Here is a 15,380-nt window from a genome sequence, read left to right on the forward strand (position 1 = left end):
TGTGATCAATTAATTTGTTTGAAATTTACCATTAAAAAAAAAAGTTGTACAAATGTAAAATATCACTTGCACAAATCAACAGTGAGTGATTTGGGAGACCTGTGGATTTTCAATCTGGAGGAAATGGAACTCATTGGATCCTCTTTGTCAACCCACTGGTAGAAATGATCTTCCATGACTCAATTGAACGCAACAAAGAAGGATGGTAGAGGTCAAGAGGTCAGGAAGTGGGGGGGAGGGGGTTACAAACAGAAGCAGCTTATGGAGCAACACAAACAGCCAAAAAAACAAAACAAAACAACAACAACCAACAAACAAACAAAAACAAAAGGACCAAACAGAATCTCAGGCAACTTCCCCTGGTGGAAATCAGCAGATTCCAACTCAAACAGCTTTGCTCCTCAGCAGCATCTCAGTCTCCACAACCTGAGCCCAGCGAGTCCGCTGCGTGAGAGTCCACAGAGGAGCAAGTCTGACATCAGCGGCTGACAAACAGGAAGCGTCAGGTGGCGCCCCGCGCCCCCCCCCCCCCCTCCCACACCCACTGCCCCTCTCCGCCAGGACGGAGCACACGGCAGGAAGCTGTTAAATGTGCAAGTCACACCGACAGGCGCCACCTGCAGGCCGACACACACAGCAGGTGAGCGGCAGGCAGGCAGGCAGGCAGGGTGGTGGTGGTGGGGGAGGTGCCAGCCTACCTTTGCCAGTGCACCACACGGGCGGCGGCGCTGCCGCCGCGGCTGCTGCCGCGGCCGACGTGTCGTCCTGCGTTCCTGCGGTTGGACACACACGCGTCAGACTGAGGGAGGCGACGGTTGGGCGAGGCCAGGCCAGGTCCCCACAGGAAGTGACGGATTTGGTCACGAGGACTGATCCGGTTACCCACTCCCCGGGGTCGCGACCCAGTTCAACCACCTGACTGGGGGTTTTCCGTCTTTGCCCTTGGAAACCTCGAGGGGTTGAAAATGGTCCCGCCAGCAATGGCCGGAGAGGTCAAAGGTCGAGGACGAGAGCCTGCGGCAGCAGAGAGCCTCACGTTTGGCGGCTCTATTAGACGACGACGACACAAGTCTCAGCCCGAGCCTTAAACATGTTCATCTTGATTTTTTTTTCTTCCTTTAAGGGCTCCCCCTAGTGGCCACGAGCACAGACGGTTGCACGACCATGTCGCTGCACAAACCAAACCGTTGAGAGACACGCAAACGACCAGACGAGCTGCACTGCAATTCAGCCTCCAGTGCCAGGAGCTGTGTGTGTGTGTGTGTGTGTGTGTGTGTGTGTGTGTGTGTGTGTTAAATGTTGTTGCCGCACACACATTCGCACACGCGCACACTGGGAAAACAAAATCTTAGATGACTGGGTGATGGTGACAAATATGACAGCGTTTGCAGGATGTTAAACAGGGTTCCCACCCTCTGTTAGCCCTCTGTTAGCAGTCAGCTAACGTCACACATCAGCACAATGGAGGAGATGAAGCTTCAGAGAAAGACGGCGGTTATAGCCACACACACAGGCACGCACGCACGCACACACATATAATAAAAACAGGTTACTCTGGCTCCTCGTTTTCTCTGAGAGCTGCAGGCAGGCAAAGGAGCCTCGGCTGCTTCCAATCTCAACCATCGTTTTCTCTTGCAAGTCCTCAAAGTTTTAGCACGTGAAAGATCTGAGCGGACATTAAAAAAAGAAAAGGAAATAAATAAATAAATGAAACTGACTCGGTGCAGAATTTTCCTTTGATTCCATGTGGCGCCGCCCCTTGCACCACTCAGGTGGACTCATTTCCAGAATTTAAACTTGATTTTTTTTTGTGTTGTCTGTTTTATCTTCCCCATCTTGAAGCCTCACTGTTAAATTCAGTTTTCTGGTAAACAAATTAAACAGGATTAAATTTTTGTTTCGGACATTTTTGAAAAAAAAAGAAAAAAAAAGACGAAAGAAGATCTTTCGAGGCTCAAAATTACGCTCCACCTGTCTTTAAAAAAAGTTGCCAATAAATGTTAACTAATCAGAATTTTAATTCATTTTACTTTATTTTTTCTGGGTCAGCGGTCTGTGTTGCGAGTTTTCCAGGGATTTCAATCAATAGCTAAAGCGCTAACACAAGGACAACAAACTCACCAAGCATGCTTGATTATTCTTGCATTTGGTGAACCGTTTATTGCCACTTAGTGGTCTGGCTTACTTTTGTTTATTTATTATTTGCTAAATGCTCTAATTTGCAGAGAATTCACAGGAAAAAAAAATTGTTTCTGACAAAAAGGTGTGCGGCTGTGGATGTTGCCAGTGGTGGGAGTCTGGGGTTAGTCACCAGCTGTATGCAGCCAAATGAAAACAAAGGGAAAAAATATAAAAAGCAAAACATGTCAGTGTCACAATGAGGATTTTCCATTTGCCCCCCAGGTCTTACTTTCTCACTTCATTTTATTTTTTGCACCATTGCATTTTGTCTGCCACAGCAAATTTTCAAGGAGAAATATAAGGTTATTTGTAAAGTATATGGTCTTATGGCAACACCGTGTTACTGCAGTGGTAGGAACATTAAACTGGATGAACATACCTTTACTGATTTATTAGAACCACTTTTAATGTTTTTTGAATTTCTGCTTTTTTTTGTCTGACATGATGCAAAGTTTTATTGATAAGCTAATGCGCAAGTCTAAGGGTTACGGTCTTTACTGCAGCCAGCCACCAGGGGGCAATCAACAGCTTTTGGTTTCAATTTCATGGTGACCCTGCAAAGGTTCCAATTTTGTTTTGGACTTACAAAACAAAATTTGTAAGTATCTACTCTGTGGTGAATGTTACAAGACTGTCTGACCTGATTTAAGACTCAATATTGAAAATAAATACAAAAAAATGTCCAGCCGTTAACATCTAGATGTTTCACAAGTGGGAACCCTGGTTAGAAAGAGAATGTCAGGTAGTGTTAGGAAAGTAAGAATCCAAAGCGTATGGGTACAAAATAAAATATAAAATAAAAAAAAGTAAAATAAATCAAATTAATAATCAATTAGAAAAAAAAAATGCAAACAAAAAACCTGGAATGCTGAAGGGCCATGTGGAGAAAAAAAAACTCCCAAGGTTCAAAAATAAAAGTTTGAAGACATGCAAGACAAAGGGAAGTGAAGTGGAAAAAATACTTGAAAGAAGCAGACGTACCATTAGTCGGATGCTTTGCAAACGACACAGAAAATCGTTTTACTGCCGGCATTGCCAACAACTCTGAGGAAATAAAAAAAAAATTAACTAGTGTTACTTTCTTCGAGCCACAGGTTCTTGTATATCATGTTCAGTCATTCAGTTGCTTTTCTAATGTGGACACTGGTGATGAACTGCTTCTTTTCTTTTGGTCCAGGACACTGACTGAAACACCGACCGACTGACTGACTGACTGACTGACTCTTGTTTTGCAGATCAGATGTTTGAAGACACAGATGAGGCAAAACACGGGAGAACATCCACTGATGAATGTGAGGTGAAAAAAAAGTTTGCACTGAGGAGATGAAGGGCGTGAAAATAAAAATAGCCACAAATAATCCAGCTATCTGTCGCGTCTATTCCTGATCAAAAGCCCGTTTAACGTTCCGTGACGAATGGCCAACCGAATCAGGATTACAGACCCTACGGGGCGCGAGTTGAATTTCTCCAAACTACTACTCTACTCCGGGGCTGAGCTCACGAGGAATTATTTGATTTTCCCAGGGCCGACGAGCTAAAGGCTAGAACCCTGCCGCTGATGAACAAACAAGATGGATGACAGGGGGGGTCGACAGGCGGGAGAGGGGGGAGCCAGAGCCACAGTGACATCTAGTGGATGACATGACAACAGACAGGCACACGATGGCAAACTGCACAATCGCTGTCGAGTGTTGCGCGCTGATGGAACTTAGATGTCCTTTCAAATCAAATGTCGGCGGGATTTCCTTCCTGACATGCATGATTTGTGTCCGACACAAGATTTTTAATCATTGTCAGGAAGGTGGCGGTGGAAGATTCGTTTTTCCCCCAGGTCTCATGTTCCTCCCTACCTTCTTTTTCAGGCCGCATGCCTGTGGACACGAGTCACGGCGCACTTCGTGGAACAAAGCTCTCCAGAAAAGCAGCAGATTCCTACCTCCACTAGCAGCCTCCTGCTAAAAGTGACGCAGTGCTGGACCCTCTGCCTGTTTGGCAAGAGACAGAAACACTGCAGGGCCGATGTCTAGCTTGGAGTACGCAGCTACCAACCAGGGTGATAAATCAGTACCCTTTGTGACATCACAGAGGCTTTCCTGTCAGACACTATTGCCAGAAGTCACTACTGGTTGGGGTGCGTGTGGGACCTTCTGAATGTGCGTCTCGTCTGACGACGATACACCAGTGGAGGCTCAGATCATATCATTTAATTCAGGGGTGTCAAACTCATTCCAAGGAGGACAATCTATTCCTAAGGATCTATTCCTCCGCAGCTGTTGGTAGAGCGGGCTGCAAAATTGACGATCGAAGTGTTGGCGGTTCAAATCCCGGCTCCAACTGTCCACGTGCTGAAGTGTCCTTGGGCAAGACACTTGAACCTAATTGCTCCCAATGGGGCCAGGCAGCGCCTTGCATGGCAGCAGCCACCCATTGGTGAATGTGAGTGTGCGTGGGTGAATGAGAGGCCATTGTAAAGCGATTTGGGGTACCGTGAAGATTCTGGAAAGCGCTATGTAAGTGCGGACCGGTGAAATTGTGGTATAATAACAACTTAAAGTAACAACAACTTTCTTCTTTGTTTTACTTTGGTCGTGCTTTTGGAACACTCTGCATTCTGCAAGCCCTTTTCTCTTCAGGTGGAAAGACAACGTCGCTTCAGAGTGGCCCACTTGCTCAGGCCCGGTATTAACAGTTTGTTTGCAGAGCAGAAAACACTATTGCTACATTCAGTGGACAGTAGAAGAACAGTGGCTTTTGTCTCTCCCTGTTACTGTTACATTATTATTTATGTTTATGTATACTTTCTTTTTCTAATTGTGCAAAATAAATCAAATCAAAATCAAACTTCACAAAAATCATCTTGCAGGCCAGAAAAAACAAAAAACCACGTTCGCAGGCCTGATCCAGCCCCAGGGCCACATGTTTGACACCCCTGACTCAATTATTAATTTGCCTTTGTCATTTTTAAATAAAATGCTGCTTCTGAATTTCTATCACTGGCACCGACGTTGTGACGTCTGAGCGCAGCAACCACGCAAAAGAATTAACAGCATGGTAATTACATGACGGCACCAGTAAACACACTGAATCATGTGTGCTTCACAGTCACACATGCAGCGGCTGCACGCTGCTCCCGCTGTCCCTGCTGCAGCAACGCTGTGCCTGACTCTGACACTGTGCTCGCGCACACACACACACACACACACACACACACACACACACACACACACACACACACACACACACACACACACACACACACACACACACACACACACACACACACACACACACACCTTTGATTACAGCAGAAAATGAATAAATACACCGTTCATGTGGACTCAAAGTGGTATGAGGACAGAAAAAAAAAAAGAATAATAAGGAATGACAAGTGATGAGACTTGGCGGTGACTGGAGTGAAAATGAAGTGCAGAAATACTGAGACACAATATCGCATGCATGTGCTGAGGTGATGCTCTTGACTTTTCCCGACGGGACCACACTAGACAAGAACAAAAACGCCAAGTCGTCACCCTCCGTGTTTGTGCTTCCCCCGCCCCCCTGGTGGCAAAGGATGGAATGTTTCAGGTACTGTGGCTAACAGAAAGTGTGAGTGCGTGTGTGCGCGTGTGTGTGACTCTGATCTGCTGTCGCCCTGTGCGAGGACTGATGTATTCACATTTCAAACACATACCGTCTTTGTAGGACAGACTGCCGGTGGAGAATTTTTTGCGATGTGCGCGCGCGTAGTCCTGCAGGTTAGGGGCGCTAGAGGAGCCACCTAGGACAGTGGTGCTGAAGAGGCCGGCACACTGAGAGCCTGCGAGGGATGTGGGGAGGGGGAGGGGGAGGAGGAGGAGGAGTGGGGGGGGGGCGGGGGTGGATTAGTGAGCGCTAGACATCATGCCGTTACTTAAACAACTATCCAGAACGAGAGAAAGAAAGACAGACAGAAGAGAGGCAGAAAGAGGATGGGGGGAGGGGAAAAAAAAGACAGCCAGGACTTGACTGGTTTCATTTTTTACGGAAGCGTATTGCCGCCAAAGTAAAAAAAAAAAAAAAAAAGAAGCTAAATGAAAAAAGGGCTCGGTATCATGTCATTTATGTGAACGTTTCATGTATTTACGTCATAGTTTTCACATTATTACATGAAACTATCGCGTTATTTTGTGATAATGAAAGGCTCAGTATCACAGTTACGTGAAAACCTTTACGAGATCATTTTCACGTTCTGTCATAAACTCGAATCAAAACTAAACCAAATGAAGCAAAAGTGCTCTACTCGACCGTCTTTTCACGCATCTCCAACTGGACTGGCGTGTGTCCCACTGAGTTCCCATTGAGTTGGTCAATGAGGAACGATGCTAGCTATCTCAATAGGGTTGGATTCATTCCTCCTACGGTACAACCCCATGCATTTTGAATTCCTCCTCAAAGTACGCTGCACTAACGGTCATGATGCTCAATCAGTTCAGGATCTCACCGTGCCGTAGCGCCTGGCTCACCTCGTCTGGTTTCTGTTTGCCATCATAAAATAACGTGAAAATGATTGCGCAAAAAACATGAAACTCTTCACATAATGAAGCAATACAGAACCACCAGCACCCCCCATTTCCACCTTTTTTTTTTTTTTTTTTTCCAGTATGGCAGCAATACGCTTCTCTACATTTCAACCCCTAACTGAGGCAAAGAACATTATGAGAAGGAAAAATCTACCCTTTATTTAAAGGCCCACTGTGTGTGCTTTAGTGACATCTGGTGGCAAAAACAAATACAGCAAACAGTTAAAGCTGCTTTATTTTGATCATGCCGAACCTTGTGTCCACGTCCATGATGGTATGAAGGCTTTGGCTATTGACTGCTGCCATTGAACAAGCTGACTGCTGACTGCAGCGTCTCTCTTACTGCTCGTCCACCTGTCAATATCTGATGTCACGCTGGCTCTCACAGCTGGGATTGCGGTGCTAAGTCGCCAGGCGCTGAACACGTCAACCTTCTGGGATGCTGGTCACCTCCCTGCTGTTTATCAGCCAATGAAAACACACGGCGATGACGCGGAGCATTTTCATTCGACGTCAACGGATCCCTGGAAGCGTGACACAGTGGGCCTTTAAACGTGTTCATGCTGCTCCAATTGAAAGTTCAGGAGAGAAAACATGAAGAAAAGCGGGAAGAGTCTTCTCCCTACTGCGATGATCAAACACAAAAGCCAGCAGCCTGCACGACAAACGCCTCTCCTAAAAGAAGAAACTCCTTGCGACCGTCTGTCCTGACAAAAACTCGGCCAACCTACTCGGCCAACGGAACACTGAGTTGGGGGAGAACGGGTCACGTTAAACCCGGGCGGTGGCCCCGTCGGTGGTCCCGTCAGATCAAAGCTGGAGGAGGGGGAAAAAAGTTCTGAAACTACGACTGTGAAGGAGAATCTTAGTTAGTCTGGGCCAACGTCTGAACCACAAGGTGGCGGCGGCGGCGCTTGATTCCACTCTTTCCCTGTGAACTAACTAGTGTCAGTGAGCGGAAACCTTATTGGTTCGGAGACATGTTGCCAACGCAACGGCAGTTCCGTTCCAAGGGGGAACTGGAACCTTCTATGTCCTGGAAGGTTTGGAAGGCAGAAGTGGACTGGCTGGGACAGACTGGTCGAACAAGTGTCCAAAAAAATAAAAAATAAACAAAACGTTTGTGGATATGTGTTAAATTTTCTGTCAGCCGCCATGTTAAGCACATACAAGAACCTACCAAGTCCGCTTTGCTTCATCTCGGGGGACTGGCGGGAGCAGAGCGAGAAGAGGCGATAGCTGCCCAGCTTGGAGGAGGACGTCTCTGACAGAACCTGGAGAACAAACACACACAAACAAACATGAGGAAACGGCCCGCTGGCGGAAACACCGGCGTGCTGCTTGGTTGGCCGCGTCGCAGTGCAATAATCAATCAATCAATCAAATCATATTTACAGCGCACCTTACAACAGCCAAATTCAAAGCTTCTGTCTAAAAAAGGAAGCTGCTACAACTTGGCTAAAGGGGCTGTTTGGCTGCATCCAATCTGTCTCGTCCAGTCAAAAACGCCCCCCGCAGGCACAAGGGTGCATAACCAAACCGGTGTTTGCTGGAGAAGCAAAGCGCTCCAAAAAAAATGGGGGGTTGTTTTGCCAGAGGCGTCAGCGCTCATCACCTCCATGGAGCCGGTCTTGTGGTTGCGTATGAGGGGCGACCTCCTCTGGATGGTGATTGGCTCGGACAGCGGCACGGCGCGGTCCGTCTCGTCTCGGGAGAGGTCCTCCAGGCTGCCGGGGTCCGTCTGCTTCTGGCCGTTCTGGCAGGGAGCGGGAGAGAGAGAGAGGAGGGAGGGAGAGAGAGAGAGAGAGAGAGAGGGAGGGAGAGAGAGAGAAATTGCCATTTATGAAACAACACATTGGTTGATAATTTTGCAAAAATGAAAAAGTTGTAATTTGGACTGAACTAACCAGAGGTCAGTGATCTTGATGAGCATCTGGATTGTTGTCAACAGCTTTGCTACTCTCACTGCTACTATAGTTTATTTTCTGAGACATTATTGGATGTTCACGCATAACCTTCAGTAACAATAACCAATGTTATTTTCTCCATTTGTGCTGTACTGAAAATGCACTAACCAGTGACCCTAAAGGCGAGGGACTGTAAAATAATCTCCCTCTGAAATATCATCCACTTTTACATTCAACTACACAACAGCAAAGTTCAAATAGCTCCACTTCAAGCAACAACAACTATGATAAAATCAACCATTAAAAAAAATGAATAAATAATAAGTGAAATAATTTGAACAGCATTTGTATATTTTAAACCCAAAAGTAATCAGCATGTTTTTTTTTCCAATGTGAACAGTAGAAAGTACAGATATCTGTGTGCAAATGTAGGGAGTCAAAGTGAAAAGTACAGACACCTGGAAAACCTACAAAGTACAGCCATGTGGGATTCGTACTTGGTTACTTTGCTGAACGTGCGCGTGCTGCTGCGTCGGGGTCCTTACCTGCCGCGCCACCTCGGCAGAGGCGGGCCTGAAGCCGAAGCCGGTGGGCGCGTTCTCCTCCTCCTCCACGCCCTTGACCCCGGGGCTGAAGTGAAGCTCCACATGGAAGCGTTCCTCCGAGGTCAGGTCCTTGAACACGCAAGACACGACAGCGTTCAGTCACAGCGCAATGTGAAAGGACTGGAGACTTTCAAGATGGATCTGATCAAACTCCAGTGGGAATTCTCAGACGGAATTTTTTCTTTTCTTTTTTCAAACTCGGCAGCAGACGGTGGCGGGCTCCACACCTTGTTGTTGTCCTCGTACAGCATGATGACAATCTGGGTCATGTAGTTGAGTTCAGAGACGGCGCTGAGGTAATCCATGGCGCGCTTCCACTGCTGGTCCTTCTCCTCCTGCCGCACAAAACGCACACACACACACACAGACAGAGAGTCTCCCATTGACCTTGTCTCTCCTGATAGACGGCGTCTGGAATGCTGCCGCGCGGATTTTGAGGGGACTTACATCCAGCAGGCTTCCGTAGCGGAAAATGCTGAGCAGCGAGTGGACGTGGCTCTCGCTGGTGAAATACAGCCGCGTCCGAACGTGGCGGCCGGGGGACAACACGCCACGAGAGTACCTGCGGACGGGACAGACAAGGTGAGGATGTGCGGTGGCGCCCCCCTCATCCACCCGCCTCCGCCTGAAAAGCTTGGGGACTAGCTGGGGGAAAAAAAAAATTGACTCTGTTCTCAATGTTAACCCCTATAATGAAAGGCACAGTCTCAAAAATATAGAATATGATTCAGAACAATATCAATATGACCAAAACCGCATGGCAGATGGATATTGAAGAAACAATTTCAGAAATAGATTGGAAATAAATCATTTCATACATGCACACATCCTCTTTCTGTAATCATATGTATTGAATGAATAGAGAATCGTTTTGAATCGAAAAAAATGAGAAGAAGAAAAAAAATTGATTTATAATCAAATCGTGACCCCAAGAATTGATACTGAATTTAATCGTGGGACACCAAACGATTCGCAGCCCTACTAGCTGCTCAGGCGACTCACAGGGGGTGCAGCTTGTTGACGGACTCGTCCTCGTGGGTCCTCTGCAGGTCCATCTGGATCTTCCTGACCAGCGGGAGGCAGTACGCGTACGCAATGTCCAACTTCTCCACCTTATTTATGCCGTATTCCTGAGCAGACACACAGGCACGGACGTCAACTGGTTTAGAAAACTCACTGCAAAGTACGAAGCGTTAATTGGCTTTTCAACATCAGCAAAAAGCTTTTTTGAGAACGCTGCGGTCGATGCCGAACTTTTGAAACCACGCGGCCCTCTAACTGCAATGAACTCAATTGGAAAGTCGAGCAAAAAAGACGATGCTAGCGGTAGCCTCACAGTTGAAGACCACAGCCAACAACTCTCATCGCCTCCAATGACCTCTTTGGTAGAAGAGCAGCTCTCTGACAGGACCAAAGAGAAAACACGCCCTTTACTTCTTTTGCTTGGTCTACTTTTCAAACAGTCTTAGAAATCAGCCCTGTGTGATGTCACAAAGGGCACATCTCCAGCATTATGGACAAAACCCACAGCCAGTTCCCCCCTCTGAGGCCGCATCATTTCATCGTTTGAAACACACCGACGGTGCAGGGGCTAAACGTGCAGGTTTGTGGACATCTACATAGGTTTAGCAGATTTGCAGGTTTAGATTTCATGTATTATGTCTGTGATGGCCAAGCATGCAGTCAACTTCATCCCTGGATACAAAGCATTTTAATAATTTGCTCATAATAAGTTATTCCCAGATTGAAAATTCTGAGCTTACAGTGAATTTTGTTTTTCAAAGCTGTTTGAAGGCAAGCTTTAAAAAGGAAGGGGCAGCTTGAAATTTGCTTCACTTAAAAGGAAGGAAAGTGTAAATCTTGTTTTACAAGGACAATATTAATCACATACATAAGCTTTCAGAATTTCATGCAGTTTAATAAATAGATAAATTGATATAAGGTTAAAAATACGAGTTCATGTTACGGTTAATTCATTTGATGTTGGAATTGCAAGTGGAAACGTTTTAGGTGGCACACTTCCGCTGTGAACCACATGGCTTCGAGGTGCAGTGAGCGTATTTTCTCTCTCGTGAAGTTGCTGTACTTTGTGTAATTTAAACCTCTGAAGCTCACACAGAGAAGCTTAATGGGACTGAAGGACTTTATTTAACCCCTGTTCATGACAGGCAGCCCAACGAGGAAACTGATTTGACTGTAAAATTAGGCTTTAGCGCCGAGCGCTATTTTTTGTGTACCTTTACTTTCTTACTAAGCACTTTATGTCTATTTATGTCACGTTACAGTTCTTCTTGGCACGAACTGATTGACACTTCCAAGATGTGTCTGAATAAACGCCCGTTTTAGAGAACCGACCTGCGTCTGTGCCGTGAAAAAAGCTGCAAAAAGCAAAGTGTTGTGCGTCAGACCGCGGCTGCGAACTCTGTCACACCTGCGGGATGACGATGTCGGCCAGGGCTCGGGACAGCCGGAACAGCTCCAGCGTGTCCTCCAGGCCTAGCGTGGCGTTGTGGATGACGTCGTACTTCACGCAGTCGTAGATGTCCGGGATCTTGCTGATGTCGTAGCGGCCGTTCTTCATGCGGAAGTCCCGCTCCAGTTTGGACCAGCGCTGCAGCATCAGCTCCAGCGTCTCACTGTGGTAGAGCTGCAGGTCTGGGAGAAAAAGGGATTGAGGCCAACAGACGTTTTGTGTGTGTGTGTGTGTGTGTGTGTGTGTTTGTGTGTGTGTGTGTGTGTGTGTGGGGAGGTCTTCCACTCACCAGCTGACTTGGGGTCCTCCATCCGTTTGCGGATCTGCGAGGTGAGGCTCTGGATGAGGGTGTAGACGCGGTCACACGTGGTCACCGGGTTCTGGACGATCCTCATGGAGCTGACCAGGGAGGTGCCGCAGGTGGGAGCCAGCTGTGTCACACGGAGGGAAAAAAACTTGTTCAAACAGGAAGTGACGATGACGCAGAATGACGCCAGCAGTGCCACTAGCTGCGTTTACATTCCAGTTTATCGCAAAATATCAGCGATTTTTCCAAAATTTTGACAACGCACAATTGCGATTTGCAGGTGTTTTCGATTGAACGGTGCGAAGCGCATTAGCCGTAATCCTCGTAAAATCTTGTCGTAATTCGTAACGAGATTCTTCGAGAATCACATCTCGCAAGATTTACAAGTTACGATTGCTTTCGTTTGTTTACGTGTCTTTGCTGTCACGAATGGTTGTTATATTTTTCTCTTTGATCACTTGTAAAAAAAACACGAAAAACTTGCGACTTAGGGCGTATTCACACCTGCCCTGTTTGGTTCGAACTAAACCAAAAAAGTCCCTTTTGCGGACCTTTTGGGCTGGTGTGAATACAAACCAGCGAACTCTGGTGCGGAGCAAACAGCCGGTCCGAGACCTCGCCGGAGGGTGTGATAGATGTGTGAGATCGACCGCACCGTGGCTCGAACCAGTTGTGAAATCACACACTATTTTACACGTCACAGGCTTCCGTAGCCACAACCATTAGGGGAAATAATGTTTTGGTTAGCATAGTAGAAAGTTTAGTTGCACGTCATCGGACCGTCAGGCGAACATCAGTCGCAGTTCAACCTGGAGCAATGAGGAGACGCTTCTTGCCAAACGGCTTCGTTGTCGCGAAATGGTAAACATCTCCTCATAAAATCGACGTTGTATCAAAAGCTTCTGATGCTCCAAATTACCTGCAAACGCTTGTGTTTGTGTGGAAAAAACAAACAAACATGAGCACAACGAATGCAGCACGCTGGAGATCCACGATTGTTTCCGTATTTTACCGTGTTACCCCGCCCAGTACCGTTTTGTCCATTGATTTGCACGATCTTTGCACACGTGTGCAAAGATCGTGCAATCGCAATTTTTTATTGCGATATTTAGGCTTTGCGCAATTCTAGGAGTAATGGAAACGCAGCTACTTTCAATGGAGGCAGTTGGTAATAACCTAAAGGATCAAAGGAAATCTCAACTCGCCGGCGGGACTTTGAGGTTTCCTCTCGTCTCTGCAATTCTGCCTGTCAGCCCTCAATCACTGTGAACATTAACTCTGGGTGTAATGACAATGTGAAGCTGCACCACAGGCGCTGGCTGTAGTTACACGGAAACATAATTCCATAATTACCCTTGTTCAAGGTGGGTAATTTTTTTTTTAGAACCCTTGCTACTGAACAAAAGCAGGAACCATAAACTGGGTGTTCTTTTCTTGCTCAAAAATCTTACCAACAGGAGGCGCCAAATGGGGAGCTGCTAATGCTTATTAAAGCAAGGTCTGCTGGATGCTCGCAGACTCGCTACATCAAGTAGCGCTGCACAGCGAATGCAACACCAATTTCTTGCCTCTGACAAATTGCACATTCATCTTGGCAAGTTTCAGTCAGCCTAAAAATACCAGAAGCAGCTGTAGCACAACTGCTACAGTTAAAGGTCCCAGATGGAGATGACTGAGAGTCAGAGAAAAGCTGCTTCTAATCAGACTAGCATGGCTAGCAGTATTATCAGGGCTGGGTAACTTTTTCTCCTCATCACAGACGCTTGCGACTTCCTTGCCAGATTTTAGGAACCAGTATTGCCACTGTGACCGTGAAGGTGCTCAGTCGGCCAGATCGTTGTGGTACTAGACCGGGTGGAGGCAACTGGACTGGTTTTTGCTGGCAGTATGTGTTGTCACTTTAGTCAAAATATTTTGGGAGTACAGGATCTGTGTGTGCAGTGCAAACACGTCAAACGGGAGCGCCGTTTCCAGCCCTCAGCCTCAGTACGGAGCAGACGAAAAGCCGACACTCACCCTGTCGTAGTCCTCCTCGATGAAGTCGCAGTCCTTCTGCAGGATCTCGTGCAGCCGAGCCTTGACGCGGTGCTGGCAGCTGCTGAGCGAGTCGCTGTCGTTGTCCAGCAGTCCGTTCATGTTGGCGCTCTTCACCATCTGCACCAGGATGGGGGTGAGCTCGCCTTCGAGAGCCAGCAAACCCTGCAGTCGCAGACAGACGGACCTTCATCTCAACACCTTCATGTCAAGCAAACTGCAATCGTCAAACATCAAACTTTCTGCATGAAACGTGAAACTAGGGATGTTAACAATGAATCGATTAAGAATTTAATTGATTACATTTAATTAGTCGCAATTAACATTTTTTACACCGGTAGGAATCTCAGTTTATGAATTAATCTTTAATCGATCGATAAGGTCGATGAACTCACGATTAATGAATTAAGCCATACTACCCAACATGAAACGCACACAAAAATAATTAAATAATAATAACTAAGTAATAAACATAATCACACTCTTCATACAAATTAGTGGGTGGATGTCCTGAGAATTTCTTTAAGGCCGACTTTAGCTGAGGAGGTAGAGCTACTGTAAAGCGCTTTGGGGTGCTGGAAAGCACTATTTAGGTGCAGTCCATTTCTGGACAAGTGTCCACCTCCAGCACACTGGGCAGCGACAGAGGGGAGACAGCAGAGTGGCTCTCTGCCGCTCGACAGCTGTGCAGAGCAAACCTTGGCGAAGGCGGCGGCCGTCATCTGTACTCTGCCTTCATCGGAGGCGTAAATCTTCAGGTCGTGTCTGTAGGTGCTGTGCAGCCGCAGCAACCCGCAGCCTGGGAAGCCAGCGTAGTCACCTGGGGAGTGACGACGACGATGACGACAACACACACGCACGCACAGATAGTCTAAGGTACGGAACTGTTTTGCAAACTCATTCTACATGCTCCTGTGTGTGGGTGTGGGTGCGTGTGTGAGTGTGTGCATGTGTGTGCGTGTCACCTTGCCCTCCTGGATACATGCAGCGGAAGGCCCTGCCCAGCTCTTCGGCCTGCACTCGGCCAGCGGGGGTCAGCTCGCCTCCCCACTTCAGCACCAGCAGCAGAGACGGACCTTCCTTGCGTGTGTCTGAAAGGTCGTACTTGGGTCAGCAGCCGGTCAGGGAGCGACAGAAACAAACAAACAAACAAACAAAAGAACCCCAGCTTGTTCTGCTGTACCTTCCTCCTCGCTGGAGGTCTTGGGCTGCCCGTGGGGAAGATAAGTCAGCTGCACCTTCCTGTTGATCCCAGAGAAGTGGCCGTACCTGGAAACAAGAACACGCAACGGAATCATTCACGGCTAAAACCAG

The 15,380-nt window shown here is 47.1% G+C and overlaps 1 protein-coding gene across 20 annotated transcripts in view; it reads right to left on the minus strand.

Moving 5' to 3' along the window:
* The window catches only part of ppip5k1a (diphosphoinositol pentakisphosphate kinase 1a), a 32,512-nt gene that overhangs the window by 7,884 nt on the left and 9,248 nt on the right, over positions 1-15,380 (minus strand). For 9 of the 20 annotated variants that reach the window (XR_012928633.1, XR_012928643.1, XR_012928630.1 and 6 more), the window contains exons 14-28: positions 15,250-15,335; positions 15,032-15,157; positions 14,765-14,886; positions 14,049-14,231; positions 12,015-12,156; positions 11,684-11,907; positions 10,255-10,382; positions 9,700-9,814; positions 9,480-9,587; positions 9,193-9,321; positions 8,356-8,496; positions 7,921-8,014; positions 5,873-5,998; positions 3,163-3,225; positions 699-773 (exon numbers count right to left, since the gene is read on the minus strand). Coding sequence is in view for 17 of the 20 variants with exons in the window: in XM_076040591.1 (XP_075896706.1) it covers positions 699-773; positions 3,163-3,225; positions 5,873-5,998; positions 7,921-8,014; positions 8,356-8,496; positions 9,193-9,321; positions 9,480-9,587; positions 9,700-9,814; positions 10,255-10,382; positions 11,684-11,907; positions 12,015-12,156; positions 14,049-14,231; positions 14,765-14,886; positions 15,032-15,157; positions 15,250-15,335 (1,862 nt within the window). In the remaining 3 variants the exon portion in view is untranslated. The remainder of the gene's footprint in view (positions 1-698; positions 774-3,162; positions 3,226-5,872; positions 5,999-7,920; positions 8,015-8,355; positions 8,497-9,192; positions 9,322-9,479; positions 9,588-9,699; positions 9,815-10,254; positions 10,383-11,683; positions 11,908-12,014; positions 12,157-14,048; positions 14,232-14,764; positions 14,887-15,031; positions 15,158-15,249; positions 15,336-15,380) is intronic. The other 11 variants (XM_076041239.1, XM_076040756.1, XM_076041454.1 and 8 more) reach the window with 8 other exon arrangements.

This window comes from Nelusetta ayraudi, unplaced genomic scaffold (genome assembly GCF_046127955.1).
Source record: "Nelusetta ayraudi isolate G7.1 ecotype Tasmania unplaced genomic scaffold, CSIRO-AGI_Nayr_v1 ptg000002l, whole genome shotgun sequence".
In the NCBI taxonomy this organism is placed as follows: domain Eukaryota; kingdom Metazoa; phylum Chordata; class Actinopteri; order Tetraodontiformes; family Monacanthidae; genus Nelusetta; species Nelusetta ayraudi.